This window comes from Euprymna scolopes, chromosome 36, assembly GCF_053919585.1.
Source record: "Euprymna scolopes isolate OS-2025 chromosome 36, ASM5391958v1, whole genome shotgun sequence".
Taxonomy (NCBI): Eukaryota; Metazoa; Mollusca; class Cephalopoda; order Sepiida; family Sepiolidae; genus Euprymna; species Euprymna scolopes.
The window spans coordinates 97454190-97480066 of record NC_136517.1 but is presented as its reverse complement, the minus strand read 5'-3'; the positions used below and the strand labels follow the sequence as shown (position 1 = coordinate 97480066).

The window sequence follows — 25877 nt, the reverse complement described above, 5'->3', positions numbered from 1 at the left end:
TAAACTGAATTTTATTTGTAACAAATATAGTTGAATTGCAGAAATGAGTGCAAATTTTATTAATGACTAGCGGGGGGTACCTGGCGTTGCCCGGGTGTTTGGAAGTGTGTGTGATTTCGGGTAAATCAAAACACCCGGGTGTTTGTGTCGGGGGGGGGGGGTTAAAATAAAGAAAAAAGTTTTGGTAGGTAAGTATGAGGATCGAACCTGAACCCTTGAGGCAAAGTTGGAAATTAAAGTGTGAAAAAATATGTGCTATGTTAACCACTGGGCAACCACGAAATACTAATGGAAACACATTTGAAGTTATTTAATTATTTAGAATTGGCAGGTTCACGTTTTAATGACTTAATGAGGTCAACTTTGACTGCAGGGTAGTATTTTATTTACTGCGGGAACGCTTTTTTTATTTTTATTTTCCCAAAATGTTGGGTGGGGGGGACCAACTCCCCCATAACAATGGGATTGTCCAAATTAAATAGCAATTGTCTGATATAAGGAAAATTTCCACATTGATCAAATCTGATTGCTTTTGGACATTTCCGTCGATCGCAACCGGAAAAATACCGCCAGAATTAGTGTCGCTTTTATTATACGAAAAAGCTTAATCCACATGCGGCGAGCAAAAAATGTTGAATATTTATCTTTTCAAAGTCGAGCAAATTAAATAGACAGGCGACCTCTGTTGTTAACTCGTAGATATTATGATTTATATGTGATATAAAAAGTTTTAAGAAGTTGTGAGCCGACCGACCGCTTCTTGGAAAAAAGCCTTTCTTGGACATACACAAAAAGCAATCATAATTACACACATTTTCACTTTTATATATATAGACTAGATTATGATGATGAATGAGGGTCAATGGTTGTTCCACACTTTTAATACTTTTATTGTCATTGAAATCGATGAAATCATCCATTTTTCAATCAAATTGATTGATTGGGATCCGCTGTGGTGAACCAGAATGATGTTTCACATGCCTACCCATAGTGACTTAATCCACAATACATTGTAGTTTACATTGCACTATAGAGAACCTACGGTTGATTTTATAAAATTATTTTCATATAATGGTTTAAATTAAAGTTTAAAATACAAGTGTTAAGTATCAGAATTCAATTGTGCTCTAAACAAACATTCATTTCGAACCTGCTTCTGTCTTATCAAAGAGTCATTCTGCTTCTCTAGTGATACAACTTTTCAAATGCACTTGTGATGTACAGCTGTATAAAGCTGTTAACTGGTTAAAATTGAACTGTTTCTTCTTTAATCAAATTTTTTTGATTATCAATTTTCAAAACTGATACAAAACCTATCTAAGAACACTTCCAAACACATTAAAGTACATTTGTGTTAAAATTTAAAAAATTGGCCCAACCATTATAGTTCATAGTGAACTACACACACACACACACACACACACACACACACACACACACACACACACACAAACTAAGTGCCTTTTATATATAAGTAGAGAAGAGATGGATGGTATTTTTTGGGAGAGGTCATCTTTTAATATATTATTTTAATTTACTTTCAGCTCTTGATGATTGTGACCCCTGGGTGAAGTATGCCCCTCGTCCAGATTACAGGATCATGTATGCCATTTCAGATGGCTGTGCATACTCGCCACCTCTTCAGGTAAGTTACCCATTCTTTTGGTTTGTATTTTATTTGATATTGTTTTTTTTACATACAAAATCTACTTAACCAATCTGGGAGTCAGAAGAAAAGAAAAAGAAATTTTAACTATTTATTCTGAGCAGGACATTGCCAAGATTGCTGCAAAGAAGATTGGTTCCCTCTACCATGCTAGAAAATTACTTACACCAGAGAGTATTCTATTTCTTTATGAAGCCACAATTCGCATATGCATGGAATATCGTTGACACATCAGGGCTGGTGCATCTACCACTAGTCTCTCATTCTTACACAGGGTCCAAACAAGAGTCTCAAATACGTCTCACACTATCAGCCAAGCTTCAACTCCTGTCCCATTGCCACACTCATAGCACTAGTACCCCTTCGACATACTTCCAACAAGCATTAAAATCCTACCTGATTATTGTTGAGGTCCGTAGATCCTGGAAAGCTTTCTACTCTAATAATTTTTTTTCTTCGGACTGCTAAACTTTGGAATTTCCCTCCCTGTTTCCTGCTTTCCTAACTGTACTGGCATGCAGAAGTTTAAATGTAATGCAAGCAGACATCTCGATGTTAACGCCCCACAGTTCCCTGTTAGGCATGATCCCAAATAGTAGCCCCTTATGTTCCAAGTCCAAGTAAAAATGAAAGTTAATGAAATGAAAGAAACATGTCTCTTCTTTTTTGTAGGGAGTACTTCTTTAGTATTAATCACAAGTAAAAATCAAGTAAAAACGCTTACATGTACTTAAGTTTCATGCAGCAATAAGTATCCTCACTAAAACTAAAAAAAATTATCAAGTAGAAGTTAAATTACAAGTAAAAAATCAATTTTATCATAAATTTCTGTTTTATCTTATTACATCATTCATTTTTACTTGTTTAAATGAAAGCATGATTTATCTTCCTCGCTTTATCAATGACATCGAGGAAATACAATGAGATCAATAATAGGTTAAAATAGTTTGATGAAGTATTGTTCAATGTGTATATAAGATGTTTAAGTTTATAGAAGACAAAACAATGCAAATGTGTGACGGATAGACCCAAACTGATGCAATTTAAGATATAATGGTGGAACTAGCTATGCAGTTTCACTTTTATTGATCCAATTCATGTGTATATGTATCACCATACATATATACATATGCTTTTTTTTAAATACAGTATTTTACATGGAGGATATTCTTACTTGCATCAGGCGATGGGGTGTGTGTGATGCTATATTTCGGGATGTCTTCCCTTCATCAGGCATTTTTAATAAAAGTTCTAGGTGAACTATCCAACACTACAATCTTTGGTTCATCTCTCTTACTTTCTGAAATTGATTTAAATTTAATATTTTATTAGCTTAGTTTAAAGTAGATTCTTATATTTTTGTCTGTTTTTGCAATAGATCAGTTTGTCACACGTCTGCATCATTAATTAATACAAACTATTCTGAACTAGTTCTGTCGAATTCTGGAATATTTTATGTTAAATTTGTATAGGAAAGTGTTTGGTCCACTCTTTCTTTTTTAATCTTAATTTTTAGACTGTTTATATGTAATCGTCCCCAAAAAGTAGAATTTGGTGGGAGATGTCCTTTTCTCTTTGCTGCAACCTCTATCTCACAGAAGAGATGTTGCGAGTTTGTCTCTGCTTTATCGTTATTTTCATGGAAAGTGTTCGACTGAGCTTCAATCTATGGTCCCCCCTCGCCAAACTTTCACAAGAAACACTAGACTAGCTGAAAACATTATCAATAGTTTTCCCCACTCTTTATATGTGCCTAAACCTAAACATAGATTCCATGATCAAAGCTTCTTTCTTAGAACTGCACGCCTGTGGAATTGTCTTCCGTTTTCCTGCTTTCCAGCTGTCTATAATATGGTTGTCTTCAAGTCCAACGTGAACAAGTTTCTGATGAGCCGTTCCACTTAAGTTAACAAATTTACCGAACTTCCATTACTATTGATTACTTTATTGTCCTTTTGACTACCCTACACTCTTTAACCCTTATCCTTGAGTAGCCTATCGGCCTTGATAAGTGGTGACGCCTATGTAAAAAAAAAAAAAAAAGTCATATTTGAATACTATTTTCTCTTCATTATTTTTAAAGACCATTTTACTGAATTCGCTTACATAACGAAATTAGAACCTCAGTCTGATATTCTACAAAAAATTATAAGAAATAAAAAGTTAGATCATTCAACACGATTAATGCAATTGCGTTAACTTTAAGAAAATAAAATTTAGTATTTTATTAACTCAGTTCAAAGTTGTATTCAATATTTTTGCCTGTTTTTGCAATATATGAGTTTATTGCAGATCTGTGTCACTAACTAATCCAAAATGATATCCTCAGAATCTCAACTTCAAAATAAAAATTAATAAACTGAACAATATTTTACACTATAGAAATCCTTAGTGTTATTGTTATTTGGATTATCATTTTGTTTTAATTTTAATCTATTATTTATGTCTGTGTATAATTATTTTTATGAAAATCGCTCAAGACAAAGCATGAAGCTACTTGACGTAAGGCGCTAAAAACAAAATAGTACTTCCAGGTCAAAAACTTGCCACCAATAAGTGTTAGATGGAATAGATTCTGACTCAGAAAACGGCAGTGTTTCCCTCTATCAGAAACATCACTCCCAGAATGTGAGCATTAAAGGACAAACTAAAGGAAGTGAGAATTATGCAGCTGCCGAAAGTAAATGTAATATTCACTTTCTACTCTTCTTACACTATTTATATCCATATGTCAAGCATTTAAAAAATATGCAACGAACCTTAAATAGTTGCTTTTTTTTAATCAGTGTAATTCTGAGAAAATACGAGGGGTGTGCAATAAGTAATGCCCTTGACCCACTTCCAGTTGTCTGATCTAGCTGAAATTTTGCATGTGCAATGATTTATATCTCTACAAGTTATGTGGCAAATTACAGCTCTGAACTAATTGTGGTTTCTCTTTTACAGGTGTTTGAACTGAGTCAGGTGTGAAATTGAGCCTGTTGAATGTCGAGCAGTGATCCGGTTTTTGTATTTGAAAGGACGCACACCACAGGAGACTTTTGATGAAATGAAAGAAACTTATGGTGATAATGCCCCATCATATGACCTTGTAAAATGCTGTCATCGTGAATTCAAACATGGCCAGAAGTCTGTGGAAACAGTTCCCAGACCTGGTCGCCCCCCCCCCCCTTCTGCCATTGATGAGGCATCTGTCCGTCAAGTTGAGGCTGCCATTTTAGAAGATCGGTGCATTACTATTCGCCAAATAGCCCAAGATGTCAAGATTAGTACAGGGTTTGTGGAAACTATCATTCATGACCATTTGCATAAGGTGTCTGCCAGATGGATTCCCAGGTTGCTCACACCATTCCAGAAGCGAGAACGCGTCGAGTGCTCGAGGATGAATTTCAAGATGTGCCAAGAAGATGAGTGAAAGTTTTTCAAAAGACTGATTAAACCTGAGTCCATAACTATGATCCAGAGACCAATGCAGTGGAAGCACTTGGACTCACCACCTCCAAAGAAGGCAAGGGGCAGCCTTCCGCTGGCAAGGTCGTGCTCACAGTCTTCTGAGACCAGGACGGAGTAGTGATGACAGATTTCCTGACAAAGCATTCCAGAATTGCTTCACTTTTGAGGAAATTAAGGGAAACTGTCAAAATAAAGAGGCGGGGCAAGATCAGCAAAGGTACCCTCCTCCTGCAGGACAACGCTCTGGTCCACAACTCGCATGTCGCCAGATCAGAAACACGGGCGTGTGGTTATGAAATCCTTCCCCATCCTCCCTACTCTCCTGACCTTGCACCCTCTGACTTTCACCTCTTCCCATCCATGAAGTTGTTTTTAAAAGGAAAGCGTTTCCCAGATGATGCAGCCTTGATTTCTGAAGTCACGTCGTGGTTGGAGGACCAACCTGGGGTGTTCTACAAAAACGGTCTCCAGAGCTGCATCAAACGATGGGAGAAATGCATAACTTTGGGTGGTTCCTATGTAGAGAAAGACTAATAACTGTGCCAAGTTTCGTTGCTCTACTGCTATGGGAAGTGTGTCAGAGGCATTACTTATTGCACGCCCCTCATAATATCTAAAATTTAGAAAAAATAATTCATTATTTGGGGGTTAAATAGTCATTTATATCATTTAATGTTATCAAGACATATATTAATGCTTTCATTCATGTGAAGGGAAGTAACTGATGTCTTTCAGTTATTTCTATTACACCAACTGCAGTTGTGTCAGTATGTCCACAAAAAAAAATGGCTTGGGTGAAGAAGATAGTGGGAAGGGGGAAAGAGAAAAAGATAGAAGTGTATTTTGCCTTTTTTTTTTTTTTTTTTTTTTTTTTTACACAGTGATCACCACTTATCAAGGCCCGGAAGCCACTCAGGGATAAGGGTTATTGCAAGTACATTATGTTAGTGTGGAGATTTGATGAAGTGTTTAATTAAGGGGGCGGTTCATTAGGAATTTGTTAACATTGGACTTGAAGACATCCAAGTTGTAGTCCGGAGGGAAACGTTGGGTAACCTGCTAGTATTATACGAAAGTTAAAAGATTGAGAAATTGTAATATTGTTTTTTAATCCATGTAAAAGTAAATAAGTTCAAGATTTTAGTGAAACTCTAACATTTAATTTATTTTTATATGCATGAGTTGGTACGTGTAGAAAATAATTACATTAAAATGTGTTTACTAATATAAATTACTCTAATTTTTATTATCAGAAGTTTATTTGAAGTTTCTTTTGGATGATCCAAATGTGATGATAATGTTAAACTTTATTCCTGTGTCATAGTTTCCTGTTTTTATTTATTTAATGTATTCTTTTCAAATTTCTGTTCAAAGGTTCTTGCTCCGGAATTGGTTTCTCATCAGTTAGAGTTCGCCGAAAAATCCTACCTCAGTAACACGGTATCTCTGAGTGTATCGCCCGGAGGCAACTGCACAGTAAGTATTATATTATACAATCTTGTTTATTTAGCATTTGCTTTCAAAGCAAATGCGTTGTCATCATCGACTTGCGATCACAACAGGTTATGTATTATGTGAATTATTTGGACTATTGTTCTTGTTTTTAAAACGTTTTGGCTAATGTAACTTCCACCTTTCAAGTGTATCTTATTAAACTCTGGAATCTTTCTGTTGAACTCTGGAATCTTTCTATCAAATTCGGGAAACTTTCATTCGGGAATCCTTCTGTCGAACTCTACAATATTTTATGTTAAATTTCTATAAGAAAGTGATCCCCAGCTCTTTTTTTTTTAATTTTAATTTTCACAGATATTTTTTTTCAGACTGTTTACATGTAATCATCTCAAAAAGTAGAATCTGGTTTTTATTTAAACTATGATTGGTTTAATAGTAAAAAAAAAATACAAAACAACTCTATATTTGGAAATTTAATACGAATCAGAATTGGTAATTGTATCAGAATCTGGAATTTAGAACAGAATCGATAATTGTATGAGAATCAGGAAAAATATTGGAATCATCCCATCACTAATGTGTGTGTGTGAATATATATATATATATATATAATCAATAAACTCTCTATATAAAACTCAGTGTCTGTATATATGTATTTTTGTGTGTTCTATATGTATGAAAAGTTTAGAGAATGTACATAAAATCTAAATGTATATTTCTATGCAAAATTTACCAAATTGCTAATTGTTCCCTAAAAAGACTGAGGGCATGAACTTCAAATAAATTTTTTGCCTTTTCTTATCCATTAGTTTCATTTAAATGATATCAAGTAGTGAATAGGCATTGAATTAGTGAATAATAAGTAAATAATATTCACTTTGATTTTACCCATATTTCATCCTTGATTGTCTCCTTTTGTTTTCTGTCTTTTGTTTAATTAAAAAAAATATTTTTTTCTAGGTATCCATACCTGAACTGCTGATTGAATACCAACATGACTTACCTGTTGAATCAAAGGAAGTCAATGGATATTACAGTGTGCCATGGAAAGAACTTATATTTTATATCCGGAGAAATGCAGAGACCGATCTTGCCAAAAAGTTGGACGATCTTATAGGAGGTCAGTTTGAAAAAAAGTAAATAAAATAAATAAACCACAGATCTTACATTTAATGTGATAAAAAATTGTACATAAAGTCTGACAAGGTTCATGGCTCATTGATAAGATGCTAGACTGCTGATAGTGTGGTTGTGAGTTTGATCCTTGTTGATGATTAATCTATGCTGATAAAGGATGGACCTAAAAACACATGTCCATGAATAAAATTTTATGCACGTAAAAATATTAAAAAATAAAAATAATATAGACAAGGTGGATAAAGTATCTGAGGACACTTTAAACACTTTCAGAAAAACAGAAAATGAAACTGTTAAATCATTAAAATTTAAAATTTCTTGTAACAAAACAAATAAATATAATATTAATCTAGGTTATATTTTGTATATATATTCTCCTTCAGCTTCTATCACCAACTCAATTTGAGTTCAAAAGCGACTCCAAGCTTTGAGCAGATGGTCTTTATTTATGTCCGCCATTGCTCAGGCTATTGCTTCAATTCGAGAAAATTTGGTGTTAGGAGGATGCTTATTAACTTCCTTTTCAACGATGCTCCACACATAATAATCCAAAGGATTAAGGTCTCGTGAGTTAGGAAGCCATAAGTTTGGTGTGACATGACCATGAAAATTCTTGCCCATCCAATCCTGGGTTTTGAGAGTTTTATGAAATGATACTAAATCTTGTTGGAAGACATATGCCCTTCCATTAGCTACGTTATCTATCCAAGGCTTAACAATGGTTTCAAGAGTCTCGACATAGGCATCTTTATTGACTCTAAGGTCTGTGGAAAAAAATGAGAGGCATGATGTGCCTTTCACAGCTAACAACACTGAAAACCATCAATGTTGCTGGAAACTTTGTGTGCATTACAGTTGGAACTTCAGTGAAGTCCGCACATAGTGACCTATCATTTCTTCCATTGACTTTTTGATCCTGGTCGGAGTTTTTTCATTGGAGAAAAACTAGAGATACTCCTGTTCTTCTGGATGCTTCGATTTGATTAAGAGTCATTGTGTACACATTAAATGATTCTCTTCAGTTTTTGTTGACATGAACTGACTTCGCCTAAAGACGTATGATTTGTAGCTGAGGTCTTGAATGAACAACATTCCTTATTCTTCCTTCAAACACTTGAAGACCTTTGGCAAGATGTCGCACTGATGTCCCAAGATTTGCACCCTTTTAACAAACTCAGGTGTTCTATGTGAGTCAGAATGTTGGTGTTGGGGATGCACCTCTACTGCCTAGAATAATGAACTATTCCATGATGTCACTTCTGTGTAACGAAGACCAGTTGGCAAAGTGAGTCAGAGACGGACATGTGGAGAGTATGGTCGTCACTAATTAGTCCAGCAGTTAAGCAAAGATATTGCTCAATTTGCCTTTTTCTTGTATTTTCGTTAATACACATTTATTTAACTGTTACTGTGTTCTCACTCATCAATTATTCAAATACAAACATCACAACAGTTGGCAATGCTGTTTTCTTTTGCTCATAACCAATTAATCGCCATTATTTTTACTTAGCTAACTTTGCAAATGATAGATCTGGTAACTTTTAGAAATCTTGCAATTCTTGAATTGCTGTGTTTCACTTTTATCGAGACTATTATATAACATATCTTTTTATTTCATTAGTTATAGTAGTATCTGCCATGGGATCTTCTGGAAACAAAAGAAGCCTTCATTAGTATATTTTTCATTTAAATTACAAAATTACAAGTGCCCTCAAAAACCTGATGCACCCTGCATATATATATATATATATATATATATTCAATTCAAGCAAATATTATTAAATGCAACGGAGACACTTTGCTTTATGATTCTTTCTTTTAATTTTTTGATTTTCTGTCTAATCTTTTTTGTATCAAAATCAAAAATATTAATAAAACTTCCATAATTGTTGCTGTCATGAGCACTTTCGATTATACGGAAAATAAAAAAATAAAAAAAAAGAATCATAAAGCAAAGTGTCTCTGTTGCATTTAATAATATTTGCTTGAAGGAAAACATGCTGTCTAAATATACCAATTTCAAATATATATATATATATATATATATATTTATTTATTTATTTAATTAATAGTACAGAAGTTCAGAAAAACATTGGTAACGTAAATGATGTTAGGCTCTCGTCAGCCATGTTGTTTCTGTCTAAGGAAAAAATTTCAGGCCTGCATTTATTTTTTTATAATGATGTTCATTTTTATTTAACTATAGCTTATTCCTATCTCTGTATATTTTATTTTATTCTAATATGAATTTTCTAATTTTTAAATTTTTTATTTAATGCATTTTAGTAAATATGTACTGTTCTGTTTTTGCATGGTTTCCAGTCTGAACTTCTGTACTATTAAATAAATAAATATTAAGCTCTTATATCGAAAAAGTTTTTCTTTGTAATCGAGCACTATATATATATATATATATATATAATTATTTACTATTATAATTATTAAATATGTACAGACATTAGTGTTTCATCCTTTCGGGAATTATTAGTGCAGGATGTCACAATTAGCACACTAGACTTTTTAACCTCTTAAAAACAGGCAAAAATTATAACCCATAAACTTAGATTGAGTGCTTTATGTTGAGTTGATGGTTGAATATGGTTACATTTGAGCCCATTATTGCATTAAATATGAATCCTTAACTGTGCATTGAAAAGATACCATAATACATAGTTCACTGCACCTTATCATAGCAGAGGTCCATACAAAATTTCAGCCAGGTCGGTTCAGTAGTTTTTGAGAAAACTTCTAGAGTAAATGTGGTATTGTGGTGACTAATCTCTATTAATCCCTAACTGTGCATCGAACGGCTTAGTAGTTTCTGAGAAAAAAATGGAATGGTCAGACAAATGGACTAATAGAAATATAATCTCTCTTCCTCTCTCATATATATATATGTATATATATATATATATATATGAGAGAGACAAATTATACTTCTCTCTCTATTTTATATATGTATATATTTCAGAAATTCAAGTTTACAAAATGAGAATTTTGGAAACTTAAAGCATATATATAAGTATTGATATTAATATTTATAGGACAATCCTAATCAGATGAAAATGCTCAATATTTGAGATAGAGCATCGGTATATGAAGGAAGCTAAAATTTTGCAAATTTAAATTTACAGCATTTATTATTTGAAACAAGGGATACAAATTAAAATAATTATTTCCTTATTCCATGGAATTTCAAAGAATCACTCTTATCCTTAGAGGAAAAACAGTTAGCAAAATAACATTTATATAGTCTAGCTATAATTTTGCTGGTCAGCACATAAGTTAAAAATGTCAAGGTATAAAAGAAGTAATATTTTAAAGATAATATAGAAATATATACAGCCATGGTCAAAATTGTGGAACATTAGTGAAAAATCGAAATTATGATTCAAACTTATATATTTAAATAGTGGAGTAAACATTAATAAATCTATTTTTACGGCAATCTATATTTGGAATGTCCTACTTTTGCCTTTATAACAACTTTTATTCAATTTTGCATATTATTGGCTAAATTATTGCAGTTGGTAGGATCTATTTTCTGCCACTCTTCATGAAGTTTGGCCTCTAATTCTTTTTTTGATTAATATTTGTGCATTCTCACTCTTTTCCCTAGATGGGTTTGGGGTTGAGGGGCCCACTACATCACTGTAATCCCTTTTTTCTCAAATCAACCCATTGAAACTTTCGTCGTATGGCATGGGGCATTGTCTTGTTGGAAGATTACATCACTTGGAATGTTATTATTAAATATTTTAGTCAAAGAGGTTTGTAAACCTGGTCCAGCATGTTAGTATAAATTGTGGAGTTTATTCTGACCTCACATGTGTACAACAGTCCAGTGCCTTAAGAAGTCATGCAGTCCCAAACCACGCTTCTTCTTCTTCTAAATGTGACAGTTAGAACCACACAATCAGGATGAAATGCCTCTTCTTCTCTACGGCGAACATAAACCGCTCCAATTTTTGAATAGATGTTATGGATGTGTATTCATATAAAAATTTCAATTGTTCTTTTCAAAGTTTAGGAAATAGAAGCTGTTAACTTACCTCAAAGTGGGGGAGAGGGTGGCAGGGTACTTAATTTATGTATTTCAGGGTTTCATCTAGTTTGAGATTTATTTATTTACTAGTTAGCCACCTAGCATTGCCTAGTTGTAAATTATACTTTAATACAACATTTTAATTTATGCAAATTTGTATTTATTATTATAGAGCTGAGTTTCTATTAATTATTATATTATATTGTACTCAATATATAGTGTAATGATTTAAAAAAAAATGCCTTGTGTGCCATCAGCTAGAATCAAAACCAAAACATAAAGTGCTCCAACCTTAATTATTACCATTTGAACTATCGTCATATTGATAAGAAATAGTTAAAAATGAGCCAACTTTAGTGTATAAATGTATATATTTGCACATGCATACAAATAAAATGTTTAGTCAACTTACGTCTGCCAAGTTCCAAGTTTTTTTACAATTTTCACCCTTTAGCAGCTATTTTTACCAGCTAAAAATCAATAAAAGAACAGTTCACAAAAAATGCAATTGTTTGACCACCTCATGCCACTCTGCAACCTTGCATCTCACAAGAGATGCAGTTTGAAAAAATGGAGACTAACAGAAACACAAACATAATGAGTTTCTTTATTTTCTTTATTTTCTTTTTTTTTTTGTAGACAATGACTCTGGCCAGCAATTACCTTTTCAAGTTTTTCCAGAGACAAGCAGTGCCAAATTCTTGTACATCTTTGATGCCACCCAACTGCGGAAGCAATTGACAGAAAAAGCAGAACGCTCAAACACAGTCAGCTCCAACCAAGAAATAGACCTTAAATATGGACGATCAAATGCGAAAATTGAGACTGACCTCCCGGCTTTCAAACTAACTAGCAACGCCTTGGAATACATTAAATCGGAGTCGCCACTTGTCGCTACTTTGGTCAGTTTAGTTTGCAGTGATGAACTCGACGTCAAGGACGACCATTTGAACGAGGAGAATTTAGATGAGGCTGAAGATGATGAAGATTTATGGATGAAGAAAAACCGCAGTTGCTCAGAAATGAGTTTAGTTGATATCAAAAGCTTCCGTTATCAGAAGCTATCTGTGGATTATCCTGTGCTGAAGCAACATATTCTTCAGTATATAATACCCCTGGCTCAGGTTGAGCATCCCGAAATAACACTTGGCGACGAGGCCCTCCTAAAATTCATGTCCTATGAGATTCCAAGTGATATAAAAATTGGTATCCTCAGTCTGTGTGATAGTAAAAAATTTCTGTCAATGGTTTCCCGGCTTCTGAACAAGTCGATACATTCGAAGAAATGGGAGCGTGCTTTGAATGTTATCGACAGCCTTCCAGCAACGATGAAGCAGGAGAACGGGGATTTTCTGGCACTTCAAGACTTTGTGTTATGCTGCTTGGCTAAGAAATCTTGTGAGAGGGAGGACAAAAGGCTTGAGTCGTACGTTAAAAAGATTGGTAACAGTGAGCTCCAGGCCCGCACAGTTATTAATGTTTTAAGGGGCCTTCCCTTAAAGAGCGGAATTGAGCTGCTTGAACTGTGTCTGTCAAAGGAACTCACCCCCGGATTAGAACATGCTCTGAAAAACAAGCTAAAACAACAAAAGATATTTTTTAAGGTAAGTAATTTCCACATTTCTGGATGAAACAACCGGCGATTACATATAGAAGTGTTGTATTCCTTTCTCTTCAAGGGGAGGTCTAATGCTTGTGATCTGTTTATATTATTTAGATTGTTGGTCCCCCGATTTATTGGAGAGGGACCTATGTTTTTAATGATGTGCATCCATCCGTTAGTCCGGACGATTGCCAAATAACCATCCATTAGTTTTTCCTGAAATTTTGCCACAAATTGTATTACATTAAATAGATGTGCACAGTAAAAAATATTTTTTGCAAAAATTCCCATTGCGTCCCCAGGGGCTCAAAAGGGGTAAAAAATTACTCAAAATGGCCAAAAATGACACGTTTTGCCCCATAACTTCTGATCCATCTATTAGATTTTTCTGAAACTTGACTAAAATGTGGAGGCCATTGTTCTTCATATGAGTGACCCTGGCAAAATTCTGGTTTGCATCCCTGGGGACTTTCAGTGCTAAAAACGCCCCTTTTTGTGGCTGTTTTTTCATATTTCTCAACAAAAACTTGATATGTCTTACTATATAGTGGTTTTTCACGGTGGTCAACTCAAATATACATGTGTTAAGGCCTGAAACTGTAACGTTATCCATTTACACTGGGATTTGGGCTCAAAAGAGATCAAAAATGCTCCAAAATGGCCAAAAATGACACTTTTTACCTCATATGGTTTGATCCATCCATTAGATTTTCCTGAAACTTGGCCAAAATGTGGAGCCCATTGTTCTTAATATAAATTCAGTATGAGTGACCCTGCTAAAATTCTGGTTTGTATCCCTCTGGAACTTTTAGGGCTAAAAAAAACATGCCTTTTGGGAGCTCTTTTTTTCATATTACTCAAAAACTTGATATTTATGTCTACATAGTGGTTTTTCATGGTGCTGAATTCAAATATATTGTCTTAAGGCATGAAGCTTGTCTTAAGGCATTAAACTGCACCGTTTGTCCATTTTCACTGCGATTTGGCATTTCCAAATGCCCCCAAATTGCAAAAAATGGCACTTTTTACCCCATAACTTTTGCCCTATCCATTAGATTTTTCTGAAACTTGACAAAAATGTGAAGGCAACGTTGGCCCTTCACACTTCTCACATTCATCACTTCTTCAGTATTTTTTGTGGCATCGTCTCACAGGCAGCACCAGAAGGGGACCATGCACATGCGGCTTGTTCAGACTACTGTTCTCATCTTGGGTTTTAGCCAAAGAAATGGCTTAGTTAATTTAATCCTATTAAGACTTAGCTCTTGTCTTGCAATTGTAGGTGTACCCCTTTTCCTCCTGAGATTTTTTTCGGTGACTCTGCTTTCATCATGAGTGTTATTTTTACAATGTTTTGATTGATGTAATCTCCGACCTGCTTCATGTATCTTGTCAAACTCAGGAATCATTCTATTGAAGTCTGAAATCTGCATGAACTTTCAAACAGAACCCTTTATTTAATCCATGAGGGTAACATGTTCTCGTTCTGTCAGCCATGACTCTATAGAAGTTCTAAGTATTTCGCAATGATCTGTTCTCATATTGGGTGTTATTCTCACAATATTTTGGTTGATAAAATGGCTTGTTTCCTTTAATCCTGTTAAGACTAAGCTAATGCCTTTCAGTCGTAGGTGTGTCCCTTTTCTTCCTGAGATTCTCGTGGATGGCATTGCTCTTGAGTAGAAATTGCCTCTAAAACTTCTTGGTCTTTCTTTCTCATCAACTCTTTTTTGGAGTTCATGCATTAGATTCATTGCTCCTTCTGCTTCTTATAAAATCGGTTATCTCTATCACTCTAAAGTTAAAAATAATATTTTCTGCCATCTGTTAAGCTTAAATTTGAAATAGCAATTTTTGTGGTCTCACGCACAAGTTAAAAATAGCATTTTTTTCTGGTCTGTCAAGCTTAAGTTTCAAATAGCAATTTCTGCAGTCTGTCATGTTCAAGTTTCAAATGGCATTTTCTGAGGTCTAACATAGCCTATGGGTCTATCAAGCTCAAGTTTAAAATAACATTTTCTGCAATCTGCCAAGCTTAAATTTGAAATAGCAATTTTTGTGGTTTCTCAAGCTCAAGTGAAAAATGCTTTGTCAAACTTGACAGACCACAGAAAATGTTATTTTTCACTTGAGCTTCAGAAACCACAAAAATTGCTATTAATTTAAGCTTGACAGATTGCAGAAAATGCTATTTGAAATAGTATTTTCTGTGATCTGTCAAGTTTAAAATAGCATTTTTATCACTTGATTGAATTTTTTTTAAAATTATTTTTGCTTTTTGCTTTGTTTTTTGTTTTTGTTATTTTTTTTAGACATTTTTATATTCTTCCAATTAAATAAAATTTCAAAAGAGAAATGGTATTAGAATGATATGATGGATGTAATGAATGAGAGTCTTCAAGACAAGCTTAGATCTGATGACTTCAGAGAAAAAGTAAATCTGGACAGTATAAGGAAATCTGTGCAGAAAAGGAGACTTAATTGGTTTGGTCACATGAAAAGAATGAATGAGAGTGCTTTGGTTGGTAGATGTAGAAGAGTCAAGACAAGTCCTAAGCATTGCTTTAAGAGAAAAGGGAGAATTAATAAAGACTTGATCAGTTTTTGAAGACAATTGAGTTTCACAAAATTGGCTTAAGATTTTCAAAGTTTCCAGAAAATAGAGTGAAATTCAAAAATAAAAAATTGAATTTCAGGTAAAACCAATGGTATCTACAGTAGAACCCCGGGATATGATGTCTGTAGGATATGTTTTTTTCTGGTTACGGTATTTGCCCCACTTTATGGTCTTATTTATAATATTATTTGATTATATACATGCGTATTGTATACTGTACTGTATTTTGTTACTAATTTTTAATATGTACTGCATAAAATTTTGCTTAGGCCCCACCTTACGATCCCAACCCCGGAACGGATTAATGCTGTATCCCAGGAATCTACTGTACTTAATTATTATGTCTCAGTAATGAACATATCTAAAAATTACAAAAAACAATAAGGTAGAAAATTAACTACTCATGAAAACAGTTAGTGAAAATTGAGTTTCACTAAATTGGCTTAAGATTTTCAGAAAATAATTACCTCCCTTGTTACGATTCAAACTCTCTGGTTTCGTTTTTTTTTTTTTTTTTAGCAAAACTCAGTTTTTGCTAATTGTTTTTGAAAACGGTTTTCATTAATAATTAATGTTCTTCCTTATCATTTTGTAGCAGAAGCAGCAATAACTAAAATGAGGGGAAAAAGAGCTTACCTCGGGTATGTCTGTTGTGTCACCAGTTGGGGGGAAAAAGAGAATTCCAAGATGGCGTCCGGGGGTTTTTATTAGCATTTACCCCATGCAACTCTCGGAAAATCACGTTTCTGTCTCATGTGATTATGCAAATGGATAATTCCCGGCCACTATAAAAGCAGGAGGCTAGAGACGAGTCGGCAGTGTCCTGCAAACTGTGTGTGTGGGTGTTTCTGGCGATTGGAGTGTGTCTTCTTTTACCACGGTTATCACGGACAGGAATTCCCTCTCTTCTGGAGGTGGGCGATATTGACTATTTTGAAGTTGTACTGTTGCTGACAGAACATTTATTTATTTATTTTTTTTTTGCCTACTACATTTTTGTTTCAAGCTATTTCGGCCCGAATATGGCGAAGGTGCGGATAAGCAGTGATATTATCAAGCCGTTCTCTGGCGAGGGAGACGTTGTAGCGTGGCTGAAAAAAGTGAGACTTGTCGCACAACTTCAGCAGGTGGATGACGTAGCGAGTCTGCTACCTTTATACCTGGAAGGCGATGCGCTGGCCCTCTACATGGAAATGGAGGAGGACGATCAAAAGAAAATAGACCAGATTGAGGCTCGATTAAAGGAGGCATTTACTGATGACGCGTTTGCAGCATATAGAAAAATAACTATGGTTAGATGGGCTGGTGAACGTGTGGATGTGTACGCCAACAAAATCAGGCAGTTGGTTGGATTGGCCGGATTCACAGGAGAAAGCTCAGAGAGACTCACAAAATTAATTTTTGTCACTGGATTCCCTGACACCATCTCAATTGCTCTTCAACAGGTGCCGAACATCAAAGCCCTGACCATGGGGGAGCTAATGTCGAGAGCGAGAATTTTGACGACGACTGGCGAACAAAATCAGGATGTGGTTGCGGCCACACGCTCACCCAACAACAGGGCCCAGAATAATCCTGTTAACGTGACCTGTTTCAAATGCAATGTTAAAGGCCACCTTGCAAGGGACTGTCGAAAACGTGGAACACGGTGTTACCGTTGCGGTGAGAGTGGACACTGGGCTCGGAACTGCTCGGGAAACGAGCAAGGGGAGGACGCATAAGCGCCAGTCTCCTTCCCAACCAAGATGTGAACACGACGCTCCCGGTGATAAGCATCCATGTTGACGGGACGCGATGTTTGGCGCTTATTGATACAGGATGCTCCAGGACAATTTTACATGCAGACCGGTGCCGGTCTTGGAGAAAAACAAACGTAAATGTCAACACAATTGGTGGAATATCCCATGCGTGCTGCGGTGTTGGAACGGTCTCTGTATCCACTGATGAAGGTGTGTCTGCCAGAGTCGATGTGTTGGTGGTGCATGGCAAGCCACTGGGATTTGACTTGCTTCTAGGGATCGACGCCATAAAAGCTCTAGGAGGTGTCGTTGTCAAGCCTACAGGATCAGTGCGGCTGGGCACCAGGAAAAGTATTAAATGCGCAGCCATTTCTATCGATGAACCAGATTTCACTGCTACCTTTGACCATCAAATCCAAACGTGGACCGCATCGTGGAAATGGTCTGTGGACCACCCCCCTGAAAGGCTGCATAATCGAGTGTCAGAGTACCCAGTGCCAGCAGAAATTCGTGAAGAATACACGCAGGAGCTCCACACCTGGATAGATAATGGTTGGCTCGTGCCATACCCAGAGGATAAATTGGGATCCTCCAAAGGTCTAATTCCCCTGATGGCTGTGATACAGCAGAACAAAGCCAAAGTGCGCCCGGTAATGGACTACCGGGAGCTAAATCATTACGTAGACGCATTTACGGCCAACGCAGATGTTTGTGCGGCTAAGCTGCGTGAGTGGAGACAAAAAGGTGCTAACGTGTCTCTACTGGACCTCAGAAGAGCATACCTACAAGTCCGGGTCCATGAGACACTGTGGCCATACCAGACTGTGGAAATCGATGGGAAAAAATACTGTCTGACCCGTCTGGGGTTTGGTTTGAATGTGGCTCCCTTGATAATGAGAGCAATTATCAGCGAAGTACTATCTCAGGAAGAAGTTATAAGCCGCGCAGCATCTGCTTACATTGATGACATTTTTGTCAATGAAGACGTGGTGCCCGCGACCCGTGTGAGAGAACACCTCGCGCAGTTCGGGTTGGAGTGCAAGAACCCGGAGCAGTTGAAGGACGGTGCACGGGTGCTGGGATTGGCAGTCAGGATGGAACGCAATGAACTGCGGTGGAAGCGAGGAAATGCAATTCCGGAGGCTCCCAGTATTGTTACGCGACGAACAATCTTTTCCCTGTGTGGTCGACTTGTCGGTCACTTTCCGGTGTGCGGTTGGCTTCGTGTGGCTTTCGGAATACTCAGAAGGAGAGTAAGTTCGGTAACGAAGGGCTGGGATGATGAAGCAAGGGACGCTGTACTACATCGTATGATGTTCGAAACCTTAAAATCTGCACAGCAGAACGATCCGGCACAGGGAAATTGGTGTGTGGACGGCGAAGAGCTGAATGTATGGGTCGATGCTAGCTCCCTAGCAATTGGGGCAGCCTTGGAGATGTGTGAAACTGTGCTGGAAGATGAATGTTGGCTGCGACCTGAAGATGACTCTCAACATATCAACTTGGCTGAACTGGATGCCGTATTGAAAGGCATCAATTTGGCTCTCCAGTGGCAGAGCAAGGTGCTACACATAAAGACAGATTCTGTTTGCGTATACCATTGGGTCTCGGACACGCTAACTGGAAAGGCGCGAGTACGCACCAAAGCAGCAAGCGAGATGCTTCACTGGTCAACACAATATTTTTGGCAGGCAAAGTAAGACTGGTTTCTGGGGTTTCCAAGGGCGCTGAATCCGAATCTGACATTAGTTTTTTCAAATTGGCTCTAGTTTTTGAGATATCACAGGGGGGTCGTTTGTCTGAAATCACCCATTCGCGACCATAGCTAAACGTACAAAAAACGGCTAAATAGTGCATAAATGTCAGATATTGATTTTTATGATAATCTTAAACCACAAAGACAGTGTAAAATCTCAATCTAACAAGTTAAGTTAGATATAACATCATTTCATTTATCCTATAACTGAACACTTTTCATAGATTTCGAGGATATACAAAAAATTTGCGAAAAATTTGCTGAATTTTAATTCTCCAAGTGAAAAAAAACATTTACATAATCAGTTATATATCATAAATTAATGCAAAGCATTATACACTAGATTCTTAGTTACAATGAACACACAAAACAATATTTTATTCACAAAACTAAAATTGACGTTTATACGATTTTCGCTTGTGAGCAACTTTTGGGCAGTCTCTCAAAAGGTTCCAGCAGTAGTCTGCCATCATGTGCTCATCCCATTTGCCTTGATACCTCTCTTCCATTGTTTTGATGTCTTGATGGAATCTCTCTCCCTGCTCCTCACTGTAATCACCAAGATTACCAGGAAATCTGTCGAGGTGGCTAAACAAGAAATGAACTTTAATGCTCATATTTGCCCCTAGTTTTCCGTATGCAGTAAGCATCTTACAGACCAATTGCTTGTAATTGTCAGCTTTGTGATTTCCCAAAAAGTTTGTCACTACATCTGTGAAGGACACCCAAGCATTTAACTCAACCGTGTTCATATGATTAGTGAAGTCAGAATCCCTCATGAGCGTTCGAATCTGAGGTCCATCGAAGATGCCACCTTTAGCTTTTTCGATGGAAAGACCTGGAAATTGCCTGCATATGTACTTGAAGCAATCCCCATCCTTGTTCAACGCCTTAACAAACTGCTTCATGAGCCCTAGTTTTATGTGCAATGGAGGGAAGATGATTCTATCCCTGGGTACCAAAGGCTCATTGATGACGTTGGCTGTGCCGACTTCGAGACTTTCTCGTTCTGGTCAGTTCTCCCTTCTCTAGTGCTGGATTCTTGCTCTGCTATCCCACAAACAAAGAAAGCAGGGATACTTTGTGTACCCACTTTGCTGACCAAGCAGAAAATTCACCATTTTCAAGTCCACACAAATCAGCCATTTATGAGTGTTGTAATTCAGCTTTTCAAGAACAAATTTGATAGCATCATACTCTTCTTTCATCTTGGTAGAATGGCCAATTGGTACAGGAGCAAACTTATTGCCATTGTGTAAAAGTACAATTTTTAGACTTGCTTTCGAGCTATCTATGAAGAGACGCCAATCTGCTGGGTCATATGATGAGATCCCCATGCAGTTAAGAAGTGCAGAAACGTCATTACAAAAGACCAGGTCGTCTTCTTTAGAAAAGAAACGAAGCAAGCTGCCTTCCCTTGTCCTATAGTATGTTACTTTTGTGCCAGAATCAAGAATGTTTTTCTCTTGGAGTCGTGATGCAAGAACTTCAGACTGCTCCTTCGACAAACAAAGGTCTCGCACTAGGTCATTAAGTTCAGATTGATTGAAAAGCTGAGGGCCATTTGAGGGTTCTTCATAGTCACTACAGCTATCATCACTTGATATTGAAAGATCAGCTGGAATCTCTTCGGTTTCATCGATTTCAGGCAAACTGGTGAAAATAGGCACAGGTAGATCCTCAGAGTGCGTAACAGGACGGATAGCAGAATCCAGGCTCGGATACTGCCAATTTGCTTTCTTGTGTTTGTTAAACCCCGTCATGTCATTGAGACAGAAGTAGCAGTCATCAAAATGATTGTTGGGCTCTCTCCACACCATTGGTACAGTAAACTTCAACTTCAGCTTACCGTTGGTCCAACCGCGGAGACTTTCTACACAGGTTTTGCACACCATATGTGGGGCCCAAGACTTGTCTTGGTCACCAAGTATCATATCGAAGTATGCTTTGTATGCCCTCTTGACAAAGTCTGTAATATTCCTCTTTTGTTGTGCCATTATATACTGTCCACAGATGTAACAAAAGACATCCGATTCATATCTGCAACATCTTCTAGAAGAACTCATTTTCTCTCTGGAACTCATTTTCAACTGTGGAATTAAAAAGAATATTCTTAATTACTGTTTAATTTATACTGCAACTATATTTATGGAACATGTTATTAAGTAATTACAGTATATAATTATATAAAAATTCTCCCTATATAAATAATTATATAAAAATTCTCCTTGAAATACTTCAATATATACATAATCATTATAATGATTCAATAATATCAGAAAATTATTATTTACTGCTTCTATATTGAAGTATTTCAGGGAGAATTTTAGCAGTTTAGGCTTATTTGGGGCTATCAGTATCTTCTAAACTAGAGCCAATCTGGCAAAACCAATGTTATATTCGTAATCAGCGACCTTCAAAACCCCAGAAAACACTCCTAGATGGTCTGCCAAAGAAAAAAAATAAAAATTTGTTGACCAGTGAGGAGGCGATTAAGCACTCTTAAGGAGCTCGTGAAAGAGTACGGGCTGACAGTGGATGTGACGCTGGTTCCATCAGCACGAAACATTGCTGACCGACTGACACGAGTGTCACAGCGGTGGTTTGAGGCAATGAAAAAGAAAAACGGTCTTGACCCAGTGATAGGCGCGGTCCACACAGACGAGCTGGATGAGAGTCAAATCATGGCTATTCACAAAGATAGTGGACATCCGGGGGTGCGACGCACTACCTACTTTGTCAGGAGAAGATGACCAACCACGACAAAAGCAACTGTCAGAACGGTCATACAGAAATGCGAGGAATGTCAGTCCATTGACCCAGCGCCAGTCAGGTGGGAAAAGGGAAAGCTGGAAGTTAACGAGAATTGGCAGAGAATTGGAATGGATATCACGCATTATGGCACCTTCCATTTTTTTAACTTTAACAGACTGTGGTCCATCGCGTTTCTCCATTTGGAGGAAATTGGCAAGGCAGGACTCGGCAAGCGTGATTCATCAGTTGGAGGCAGTGTTCCTCGAGCGTGGCGCGCCGCATGAACTCCTTTTAGACAATGACACAGCTTTCTGCAGCAATATGTTCCAAGCATTTGCACGTAAATGGGGAGTTCACTTGCGATTCCGTTGTGCATACGCTCCAGCCGGGAATGGCATAGCGGAGCGATGTCATCGTACAGTGAAACGAATAGCGGCTAGAATGTGTTGTCCCATACAGGAGGCTGTCTACTGGTATAACATCACACCAAGAGACGACACATCTCCCTCCACTGCGCCTGCCAACAGGATTTATCAATACGAAGTTCGAGTAAAGGAGACCAATCTCGCAACTGCGTCCCCAGGTCCCAAGAACAGCTTTTACCAGGTTGGAGATCGCGTATGGGTCAGAAGACCGCAAAATCGATGTACCACGAGGTTCGGCAAGGGTGAGGTGACCAAGGTGATCAGCCCTCAGTCGATTTTGGTGGATGGTGTGCCTCGTCACGTGAAGGATTTGCGCCCTCGCCATTATGTTGTTACATCGGAGGAAGAGGGAGACTCAGACAGTATGATGTCTTCTGAAAAGACAGAGAGTATGATGCAGGACGACGAAGAGGATTTTGAGCCATATAATGTACATACTGAAGAAGCGGAGGAAGGACCACCCGTCTTGCCTCTACGAAGGAGTACCCGACAGAAACGAATACTGCCCCCCTGCCCTGATTGTGAAACACCGCCTATGGAGCAGACTGGTGGCAATAATGGCGATAAGGAGGATGGCAGGGAGGAAGTGCTGCCTCCGGTTCTTCGGAGAAGTACCAGACAGAGACAACTGCCTCCCTGCCCCATTTGTGATCATGAGATCAGGGGGGAGTGTAGCAGAAGCAGCAATAACTAAAATGAGGGGAAAAAGAGCTTACCTCGGGTATGTCTGTTGTGTCACCAGTTGGGGGGAAAAAGAGAATTCCAAGATGGCGTCCGGGGGTTTTTATTAGCATTTACCCCATGCAACTCTCGGAAAATCACGTTTCTGTCTCATGTGATTATGCAAATGGATAATTCCCGGCCACTATAAAAGCAGGAGGCTAGAGACGAGTCGGCAGTGTCCTGCAAACTGTGTGTGTGGGTGTTTCTGGCGATTGGAGTGTGTCTTCTTTTACCACGGTTATCACGGACAGGAATTCCCTCTCTTCTGGAGGTGGGCGATATTGACTATTTTGAAGTTGTACTGTTGCTGACAGAACATTTATTTATTTATTTTTTTTTTGCCTACTACATTTTTGTTTCACATTTTTAGTAGGTACCATTGGTTTTACTTGAAACTAGATATTTCAATTTTCAAATTTGTTTTTATAATGAAGAAAGCACCTGATTTTGTTTTATTGATTTGTTTTCTTTATTGAGCATGGACGAAAATGCACATGTGCATCGTATGCATTTTTTTTAAATGTTGCTAACCAAACGTTTTTTCTTTTTGTAGATCTCACAGTGTGTGAACCAATTAGAGAAACGTTGCTCCGTTAATTCTGCCATCTTGAAAAATGAACGCGAAGCCGAATTGCAGGTTTTGATGCAAAAGCTTGCCTGCTGGAAAGACATCTCCCAGTTATCGCAATCGAACCCGGATGATGTGCTGAAAGTCATTCTCGAGACCAACGATTTCAGTGCCGCAAGAGAATGGGCAGAATTTTACGATGTGAAACCACGATTGTTTGAAGTAAAAAAAGATTATTTTTTTTATTGTTTTGCCATTTTTATTTTATTTTAATTATTTTTTTAAACTTTTATGTTAAGTTGATTTATTTAAGCAAAACTGTTGGTTGGTGATTAATCTGATGTTGCTAAAATAATTCCGATTCATTCATATTTTTTGGATTCCTTGGACTATTGTTCTCATCTTTAGTGTTATTTTCATAACATTTTGGTTGATGTAACCTCCGCCTATCTTCAGATGTATCTTGTCATACTCGGGAATCTTTCTATCAGACTTGGAAATCTGCACTGATTTTGACTGGAATCCTTTTTTTAATCCACAGGGGTAGCATGCTCTCATTCAGTCAGCCATATAACTGGATATAAATCCTAAGTAATATACAATTGTATTTTGAGTGTCGCCCGCACTAAGAATTGAACCTTCAATATCTAAAAGAGTGTAACTTATAACAATTTTACAAAGCACTTTATCCAATGTGCCACACGGACCGATAACACTCTTAAGCTTGAGAACCAAAATCATGTAATGGATTATAATTAGAATAAGGATTTATAATCAAATTATCTCTCCTGAATCAATAATATTTAATTGTATTATATCTTTATTTTAATCTTCATGAGAGGACATAAAATTGATGCAAAATGTTTTAACCATCCGGAAACATGTTGACTTCTAGTAGGGAAGTGGTCCATGTTCTCCAGAGGTTTATCGCTGATGGTGATGGAAAGAGCTGCAGCTTCAGCCCTGTCCCCGGGCTTTGGTTGGTACATGATCTGAGTCTTATAGAGTTATGATAATGTGTTGTGAACCAGTTGGGAATCAGATCTTCACAATAAGTTTGACAGAAACTGGACCATTTTGGTGACCTGTTGGGTTAAGATCTTGTCCTAAATAGTCCTAAACGGTACACTTTCCCAGGACTTGCTTATTTTAAGGTGGAGTTGGTTTATTGCTTAATGTGTGAGGTGTGTGGACATGGTTGTCCAGGCAATTTTTAGCAAACCAAAATGCCCCATTTTTAGTGGCGCTGACTTGATTCTGGTCTTGTACAACATCTTTCTATGATGAGAACAAAGTAAATACAATCAATAGTGCCAACAATAGCAACAGTATCGAATGCAGATTTTCCATAACATTAAATTTACTTCTGTAAATATACTCTTGTAAGTATACCACCATTTGTCTAATTATTATTAGCTACAAGATTGCGGAGCTCTTAAACCTAACATAGTTATATGGGATATGGAGAAGAAGGAGAAAGCCGCAAATCCTGGAATCATACATCAGAAAAAACAGTTGAAAATAAGTTATACAACATCCACTATAACTATGCAATTCCTACAACTATGAACCTAGAAAATGGAACTATTACACCTGACATACTAGTACAAGACGAGAAGGGGAAAGCAGCAAGTCGCAGGATCATACATCAGAAAGAACAGTTGGAAATAAGTTATACACCATCTACTGTGACTATGCAATTCCTACAACTACGTATCTAGAAAATGGAACTATTACACCTGACATACTAGTACTTACTTACTTGTACTTGAAACGACATTCACCCTGGAGGAGTTGAGTCGGCTTCATGAAAATGCACATCTCGTATCGCTGCGGCCCAAACCCGGCGATCGGAGGCAAGATCCCGAGTGAGCAACAGCCAGTCACGTCTTCAACGAGACAGGCCATAGATGAGCGGGCCCGAAATAAGCTCAGC

At 37.2% G+C, this 25877-nt stretch overlaps 1 protein-coding gene across 1 annotated transcript in view; it reads left to right on the top strand.

Annotated features, from left to right (window-relative positions):
* The window catches only part of LOC145260697 (uncharacterized), a 203283-nt gene that overhangs the window by 84685 nt on the left and 92721 nt on the right, over positions 1-25877 (top strand). Inside the window, exons 19-23 of the mRNA XM_080119097.1 lie at positions 1545-1645; positions 6494-6595; positions 7535-7694; positions 12396-13360; positions 23927-24163. Coding sequence (XP_079975223.1) covers positions 1545-1645; positions 6494-6595; positions 7535-7694; positions 12396-13360; positions 23927-24163 — 1565 coding nt within the window. The remainder of the gene's footprint in view (positions 1-1544; positions 1646-6493; positions 6596-7534; positions 7695-12395; positions 13361-23926; positions 24164-25877) is intronic.